The 9,286-nt window shown below is 45.3% G+C and overlaps 1 protein-coding gene across 2 annotated transcripts in view; it reads left to right on the plus strand.

Moving 5' to 3' along the window:
• Positions 1 to 3,401: 3,401 nt before the first annotated feature.
• LOC115198027 (RING finger protein 150) overlaps positions 3,402 to 9,286 on the plus strand; it is an 11,785-nt gene continuing 5,900 nt past the window's right edge. The window contains exons 1-2 of one of the 2 annotated variants that reach the window (XR_003879137.1): positions 3,402 to 4,319; positions 8,308 to 8,558. Coding sequence is in view for 1 of the 2 variants with exons in the window: in XM_029759683.1 (XP_029615543.1) it covers positions 3,866 to 4,319; positions 8,308 to 8,558 (705 nt within the window). In the remaining variant the exon portion in view is untranslated. The remainder of the gene's footprint in view (positions 4,320 to 8,307; positions 8,559 to 9,286) is intronic. The other variant, XM_029759683.1, reaches the window with a different exon arrangement.

Consider the following 9,286-nt stretch of genomic DNA (forward strand, 5'->3'; position numbering starts at 1 on the left):
ACACCTCCCTGGTACTTTTCAGAGCTCTGGTTCTCTCAGGATCAACGAACACATAGTCCACACGCTCACGTGCACGCTCACCTCCACGTTCACCTTCATGCTCACGCTCACCTTCGCTCTAACCCATCGAGCCCCCCAACACACTCTTTTTCTGAAAACAAGACAGGAGGGACTTTTATTCTGAAACACAGACTTTTATATTGAATGACAAAAGTGGGACTGTTATTCTGAAAACATACTTTTATTTTGAAACAGATATGCAGCGCTTTATCATAGAAAGGTATTAGAATGTGCTTAGCTCAGACCCTTCTTCACATTCCTAATGAACTAACCTGGTAAATTAGGAAAATAAACTGTCAAAAATAAAGGTCTGTGTTTCAGAATAAAAGTTCCCTCCTGTCGCTGGTAAAGACACCATAGACCTTACCTGATGTGGAGGTGTGGCCACGTTACCAGTGTGAAGGTCCAGGTTCCCCTCTAGACCTCCGTAGGGACCATGGGGCTGTCCCCAATGCAGGGCCTGGAACACACAGAGACGTTAGACTGTGTGTGTGTGTGTGTGTGTGCGTGTGTTACTCTAACATACCGACTGGACGGCGTCGAGGGCGGGGCTGGACGGCGTCGAGGGCGGGGCTGGAGGATGTCGCGGAACATAGTTGTCGTCCGGGTCGTCAGAGTCTGAGCTGGAGGCAGAGCTTTGGCAGGAGGAGGGTCTACCAAATGGACACGGGTAGCAGCTGGACAGACACACAAACAGAAGGTGACTTTTATTCTGAAACACAGGCTTTTATTTCGAAATAGACCATTGGGTAGGACATTCACTCACTGCTCTAGAATGCAGGGGAAAACAGGTCAATTCAAGAGGGTACTACTAAATTCATGTATTTTCTTTGCCCCGTGTCATTATAAATCACATACAGTTATTTATTTGATTATTCTCTACAATATTATACCTGTCACGATTGTCATATGAAGGAGCGGACCAAAGCGCAGCGTGTATCGTTCCACATCTTTATTTAACTGTGAAACTACGCAAGACAATACAAATAAACTAATAAACAAAAACAACAAATCGTGACAAAGAGGTGCAACATACACTAACTCAAAATAATCTCCCACAAAACCCAGTGGGAAAAACAAAAACTTAAATATGATCCCCAATTAGAGACAACGATAACCAGCTGCCTCTAATTGGGAATCATACAAAAACCCCAACATAGAAAAAATAAACTAGAACCAACATAGAAATACATAAACTAGACAAAAAACCCAACATAGAAAAAAGAAACTAGAACCAACATAGAAATACATAAACTAGACAAAACCCCCAACATAGAAAAAAGAAACTAGAACCAACATAGAAATAAATAAACTAGACAAAACCCCATGTCACGCCCTGACCTACTCTACCATAGAAAATAAAAGCTTTCTATGGTCAGGACGTGACAATACCCTTAATGTGCTTGTACAGTGTTGATGAAATAAGAACGGTAGTTTATTGTGACCGTCTCTAGTGTAGACCGCGCCCCTCTTGGTTTACATCTCTTCCATTTTCGGGCATTGGTAGGTGGTAACATTTGGAGGTGTTTCTGCGTTATGGACCAATCAACTTGATTCCCTCATCATTTTCGTCTCCGGATCCTTGGCTTTCATTGGCTGTAACCACACGATCAATCTACGTTGAGAGGGGCCATTTCGATTTAAAGGGAAAGACTCAGGAGTACACCTTAAAGAGGTGACTCTCTCCCCGGGGTGACGTTTCCCCCAGGTACAGATCTAGGATCAGCTTCCAATCCCCCAATCCTTACATTAACTTTTCCATTGCCATGTAACACAATAATTATTTCTTTAAAATGTTTTTGTTTTGTTTTATTGAATTTCAAAACATACAATTTACCTGCAGTGAAGCCGCTCAACATTTACATTACATTCAGTCATCTAGCAGACACTCCCATCCAGGGCGACCCCCAGGAGCAACCAGGGTCAAGAGCCCTGCCCAAAGGCAAGTTGAAAGATCTCCCACTGCTACTAATTGGAAAAGTCAGTCTAAAGCCCTCCCTCCCTGCTACTAATGGATCTCCCACCAGGCCCCGTCCACGCTCCCGGCCCCGTCCACCCTCCCGGGCCCCGTCCACCCTCCCGGGCCCCGTCCAGCCTCCCGGGCCCCGTCCAGCCTCCCGGGCCCCGTCCACCCTCCCGGGCCACGTCCACCCTCCCGGGCCCCGTCCAGCCTCCCGGGCCCCGTCCACCCTCCCGGGCCCCATCCACGCTCCTGGGCCCCGGCCCCGCAGGAGGCCTTTTGCCTTTTGGTAGGCCGTTATTGTAAACAAGAATTTGTTCTTAACTGACTTGCCTAGTTAAATAAGGGTTACATTTCAAAATAATAATACGAATAATCGGGGACATGAATGAAGTTAGCTATTTCATTTAACATGCTAGATATTATGATGTAAAACATTTCAAAATAGGATCCAGTCTGATTTACTTTTGGCTCTTTAGAGATTAATTTGCCTGCATGTTTTTTTGTGCGTATTTTTCTAGTCTACGGTGCATTCAGAAAGTATTCAGACCTCTTGACTTTTTCCACATGTTGGCATGTTACATCTTTATTTTAAAATTGATTAAATTGTTAGGTTTTTTTCCCCTCATCAATCTACACACAATACCCCATACTGACATCACAATACCCCATAATGACATCACAATACCCCATAATGACATCACAATACCCCATAATGACATCACAATACCCCATAATGACAAAGCAAAAACAGGTTTTTATAAAAACAGGTTTTTTAAAAACAGGTTTTGTCCCGAAGCCACTCCTGCGTTGTTTTGTCTGTGTGTTTAGGGTTGTTGTCCTGTTGGAAGGTGAACCTTCGCCCCAGTCTGAGGTTCTGAGTGCTCTGGAGCAGGTTTTCATCAAGGATCTCTCTGTATTTTGCTCTGTTAATCTTTCCCTGGATCCTGACTAGTCTCCCAGTCGCTGCAGCTGAAAAATATCCCCACAGCATGATGCTGCCACCACCATGCTTCACCGTAGGGATGGTGCCAGGTTTCCTCCAGATGTGATGCTTGGCATTCAGGCCAAAGAGTTCAATCTTGGTTTCATCAGACCAGAGAATCTTGTTTCTCATGGTCTGAGAGTCTTTAGGAGCCTTTTGGCAAACTCCATGCGGGCTGTCATGTGCCTTTTACTGAGGAGTGGCTTCCATCTGGTCACTCTACCATAAAGGCCTGATTGGTGGAGTGCTGCAGAGATGGTTGTCCTTCTGGAAGGTTCTCCCATCTCCACAGAGAAACTGACTTGTGTAGTTAAATATAGGTTCAATAAAAAAAAAAACATTTTAATTTTTTTTTAAAGTATACAAGAAAGGCTATGATATGATATAGTTGAACAGGTGAATGTGCAGCAACACGCCACGCCGCCAGATGGCGCTACTCGCGGAGCGCAGCTACACTGTGAACAGCGACGCCATTTTCCTTCCATTCTCTCCGCCGTCAAAAAACAACACAGCATTTCGTTCACTACTCTCACCGAACTAACGATTTATCTAGCTAAAGTTGGAGGGTAGTTACAGTTTTCGTCGTGTTTACCGTGAACGTATTATTTTATTTATTTATTTTTTAAAGACACGACGAGGTTTTGAAAATGGTAATGAGTTCGTTTAGCCGCAATGCTAACGTTAGCTAGCCTAGCAGGAGGTGGTGTTGATACCGAGGTGTTTTCACTAATAAATAAAAACTGATAAGAGAAAAACACATCCCGCTAGTTATTTAAGGAGTAAACTAGATTAGGTATCGACTTTACTAACATTATTCTGCCTGACGGACAGTGAGAGAGAAAATCAATAAGTTAATAACTATGGCCGTGTCGCTGATCCAGGCCTGTCGTAGTTTGGCTTTATCTACATGGCTTTTATCGTTTTGTTTCGTACGTCTCCTCTGTTTGGATTTCACCGTAGCCGAGAGAGAAGAGTGGTACACAGCTTTTATTAATATCACTTATATAGACCCGGTTACTTCTAAGTTTCGGACGGAGAAGACTGAATGCGGTCGATACGGAGAACAATCACTAAAACGCGACGCTAAAGGAGTCGCGGTATTACCGTCTCTATCCCGGGACTGGCAAGCTTGTGATCCCGGTACACAGTTCGCGGTTCCGGTCCAAGGTAATGCTTGGATAGCTCTGATAGCCAGTGGAAACTGCACCTATAAAGATAAGATTCGACACGCAGCGAACCAAAACGCCTCGGCCACCGTTATATTCAACGTTGGATCCGGTAACGCCAATGATACATTCACCATGCCATATTCAGGTAACGGTATTAACTAGCTAGATAGTCATCTGTTTTATCGGGTCATACAGTGTAGATTTCCGCTATGCAATTAACTTCTCATCATGCCTTAGGGTATAAACAACAATTCCCAATGTCCCAGTATTTACCCAGACACCTGTAGAATCTATAACAAGGTGGTTTGACGCTGTTCTGGCAGCTGGCGGTGACCCAACGCATTATTAAGACACTACTGTTGTTGGTTGATGTGTCCTTTTTATTTAGGCAGTTAACGTTTATGTAGCTATGCATTAACCATTGATACACAACGAGACGAGAGAGACACAGAGAGGAACACAGAGAGGAACACAGAGAGGAACACAGAGAGGAACACAGAGAGGAACACAGAGAGGAACACAGAGAGGAACACAGAGAGGGAGCGAGACACAGAGAGGGAGCGAGACACAGAGAGGGAGAGAGACACAGAGAGAGAGAGAGCTTATTGTTCTCACTGCCAGAGACGAGCTCATTGGTTTAGGCGTTGGTCATTCTGCCAACTATACAACTATCTTTATATAGACTAGAGAATGATGTGGGTCTCTATAGGGACTAGAGAATGCTGTGGGTCTCTATAGGGATGTAGAGAATGCTGTGGGTCTCTATAGGGACTAGAGAATGCTGTGGGTCTCTATAGGGACTAGAGAATGCTGTGTGTCTCTATAGGGACTAGAGAATGCTGTGGGTCTCTATAGGGACTAGAGAATGCTGTGGGTCTCTATAGGGACGTAGAGAATGCTGTGGGTCTCTATAGGGACTAGAGAATGCTGTGGGTCTCTATAGGGACTAGAGAATGCTGTGGGTCTCTATAGGGATGTAGAGAATGCTGTGGGTCTCTATAGGGACTAGAGAATGCTGTGGGTCTCTATAGGGATGTAGAGAATGATGTGGGTCTCTATAGGGACTAGAGAATGATGTGGGTCTCTATAGGGGACTAGAGAATGATGTGGGTCTCTATAGGGACTAGAGAATGCTGTGGGTCTCTATAGGGGACTAGAGAATGATGTGGGTCTCTATAGGGACTAGAGAATGATGTGGGTCTCTATAGGGACTAGAGAATGCTGTGGGTCTCTATAGGGGACTAGAGAATGATGTGGGTCTCTATAGGGACTAGAGAATGCTGTGGGTCTCTATAGGGGACTAGAGAATGATGTGGGTCTCTATAGGGACTAGAGAATGATGTGGGTCTCTATAGGGACTAGAGAATGCTGTGGGTCTCTATAGGGACTAGAGAATGCTGTGGGTCTCTATAGGGACGTAGAGAATGCTGTGTCTCTCTATAGGGACGTAGAGAATGCTGTGGGTCTCTATAGGGACGTAGAGAATGCTGTGGGTCTCTATAGGGACGTAGAGAATGCTGTGTCTCTCTATAGGGACGTAGAGAATGCTGTGGGTCTCTATAGGGACGTAGAGAATGCTGTGGGTCTCTATAGGGACTAGAGAATGCTGTGGGTCTCTATAGGGACGTAGAGAATGCTGTGGGTCTCTATAGGGACGTAGAGAATTATTTATTTATTTCACCTTTATTTAACCAGGTAGGCCAGTTGAGAACAAGTTCTCATTTACAACTGCGACCTGGCCAAGATAAAGCAAAGCAGTTCGACAACATACAACAACACAGAGTTACACATGGGAGAAACAAACGTACAGTCAATAACACAATAGAAAAATCTGTATACAATGTGTGCAAATGTAGAAGAGTAGGGAGACAAGGCAATAAATAGGCCATAGAGGCGAAATAATTACAATTTAGCAATTAAACACTGGAGTGATTGATGTGCAGATGATGCTGTGCAAGTAGAGATACTGGGGTGCAAAGGAGCAAGAAGATAAATAACAGTATGGGGATGAGGTAGTTGGATGGGCTATTTACAGATGGGCTATGTACAGGTGCAGTGATCTGTGAGCTGCTCTGACAGCTGGTGCTTAAAGTTAGTGAGGGAGATAAGTGTTTCCAGTTTCAGAGATTTTTGCAGTTTGTTCCAGTCATTGGCAGCAGAGAACTGGAAGGAAAGGCGGCCAAAGGAGGAGTTGGCTTTGGGGATGACCAGTGAGATATACCTGCTGGAGCGCGTGCTACGGGTGGGTGCTACTATGGTGACCAGTGAGCTGAGATAAGGTGGGGCTTTACCTAGCAAAGACTTATAGATGACCTGGAGCCAGTGGGTTTGGCGACGAATATGTAGCGAGGGCCAGCCAACGAGAACATACAGGTCACAGTGGTGGGTAGTATTGGGGCTTTGGTGACAAAACTAATGGCACTGTGATAGACTACATCCAGTTTGCTGAGTAGAGTGTTGGAGGCTATTTTGTAAATGACATCGGCGAAGTCAAGGATCGGTAGGATAGTCAGTTTTACGAGGGAATGTTTGGCAGCGTGAGTGAAGGAGGCTTTGTTGCGAAATAGGAAGCCAATTCTAGATTTAACTTTGGATTGGAGATGCTTAATGTGAGTCTGGAAGGAGAGTTTACAGTCTAACCAGACACCTAGGTATTTGTAGTTGTCCACCTATTCTAAGTCAGAACCGTCCAGAGTAGTGATGCTGGACGGGCGGGCTGGTGCGGGCAGTGATCGGTTGAAAAGCATGCATTTAGTTTTACTAGCTTTTAAGAGCAGTTGGAGGCCACGGAAGGAGAGTTGTATGGCATTGAAGCTCGTCTGGAGGTTAGTTAACACAGTGTCCAAAGAGGGGCCAGAAGTATACAGAATGGTGTCGTCTGCGTAGAGGTGGATCAGAGAATCACCAGCAGGAAGAGCGACATCATTGAGATATATATATACACACACACACACACACACACACACACACACACACACACACACACACACACACACACACACACACACACACACACACACACGTAGGCTCCCTGGTCTGTGTGCAAATGTAGGCATGTAAATGTGCCCATTTGGTGATCTGATAGTGGTTCTGATTGGCTGAACTCACCACCACGCTTCTCAAAGTAATGTTTTCGTCAGCTCAAACGGCAAACAAATTCTGTTTTTACATCCATTGAGAATGACAATAGTTCCTCAATGTATTTGGAAAAATCTTTCCAGCTCTTTCGATAACCACACTCAAGTATTAAAGGGAAAAATGTCATAAAATAGGCCTACCCGATTACTTATTTTAAAATAGGCCTACCCGATTACTTATTTTAAAATAGGCCTACCCGATTACTTATTTTAAAATAGGCCTACCCGATTACTTATTTTAAAATAGGCCTACCCGATTACTTATTTTAAAATAGGCCTACCCGATTACTTATTTTAAAATAGGCCTACCCGATTACTTATTTTAAAATAGGCCTACCCGATTACTTATTTTAAAATAGGCCTACCCGATTACTTATTTTAAAATAGGCCTACCCGATTACTTATTTTAAAATAGGCCTACCCGATTACTTATTTTTCCCCCCCTTGCGCAAATAACCTACAGCTGTCTGTTCTGAGCTCACTGCCACGAGAAACTCTTGAGGACACAGAATATTTTATACAACGTTGCAAGTTTGCTAGAGAGAGAAGATGTGGCCCTTGGACCCAAGTTAATAGTTTAACATAATGTTTTCACTCATCATGTAACTATTGTTACTTTTATTATTTAAGCGTTTTACTTTTCTATTGTTTATCTATTATCTTTCTCTCTGCGTCGTTGGGAAGAGTCCGTAAGTCAGCGTTTCATTGTTAGTCTACACCTGTTAACGTGACAAATAGAATTTGATTGATTTTTGCATCTCGCAGGTTGACCTTTTATTGGCATGAGTCATGTCCTGGAGGCAGAACTGAGTCATTTCCGCTAGATAGGCCAGCTGCAAAATACAAAATTGGCTATAAATGTAAAAATTCTCATTCACTTCCTTTCTCCCCCTCCTTTCTCCCCCCCTCCCCCTCCTTTCTCCCCCCCCTCCTTTCTCCCCCCTTCCTTTCTCCCCCTCCCTCCTTTCTCCCCCGCCCTCCTTTCTCCCCCGTCAGGTATGGGTGATGTGGTCGCCGTCATGATCCCAGAACCTAAAGGTCGCGAGGTCGCCGCTCTGCTGGAGCGGAACGTCACGGTAACCATGCACATCACCATAGGAACGCGTAACCTCCAGAAGTACGTGAGCAGGACGTCGGTGGTGTTCGTCTCCATCTCCTTCATCATCCTGATGATCATCTCTCTGGCCTGGCTCGTCTTCTACTACATACAGAGGTTCAGATACGCCAACGCACGAGACCGTAACCAGGTAGAGTTTCCGGTAACACACCGGACTACAACACCTGTTGCAGACAGGGCTTAACAGGGCTTTCATTTGACTGTTTTTTTTGTTGGTTTATTGATTTCTGAGGGCCAACCCCTAGTCTTCTATCTCTCCTCTCTCACTCTCTTCCTCCTCTCTCTCTCTTCTTCCTCCTCTCTCTCTCTCTCTTCCTCCTCTCTCTCTCTCTTCCTCCTCTCTCTCTCTCTCTCTTCCTCCTCTCTTCCTCCTCTCTTCCTCCTCTCTTCCTCCTCTCTTCCCCTCCTCTCTCTCCCTCCTCTCTCTCCCTCCTCTCTCTCCCTCCTCTCTCCCTCCTCTCTCTCTCCCTCATCTCTCTCTCTTCCTCCTCTCTCTCTCTCTCTCCCTCCTCTCTCTCTCCCTCATCTCTCTCTCTTCCTCCTCTCTCTTTCTCTCTCCCTCCTCTTTCTCTCTCCCTCTTTCTCTCTCTCTCTCCTCCTCTCTCTCTCTCTCGTCTCTCTCTCTCTCGCCCCTGTCTCTCTCTCCCTCCTCTCTCTCTCTCTCTCTCTCTTCCTCCTCTCTCTCTCTCTCCCTCCTCTCTCTCCCTCCTCTCTTCCTCCTCTCTCTCCCTCCTCTCTCTCTCTCCCTCCTCTCTCTCTCCCTCCTCTCTCTCTCTCTCCCTCCTCTCTCTCTCTCTCCCTCCTCTCTCCCTCCTTTTTCTCTCTCTCTCTCTCGCCCCTGTCTCTCTCTCTCCTCTC

The sequence above is a fragment of the Salmo trutta genome, chromosome 8, assembly GCF_901001165.1.
Source record: "Salmo trutta chromosome 8, fSalTru1.1, whole genome shotgun sequence".
Taxonomy (NCBI): domain Eukaryota; kingdom Metazoa; phylum Chordata; class Actinopteri; order Salmoniformes; family Salmonidae; genus Salmo; species Salmo trutta.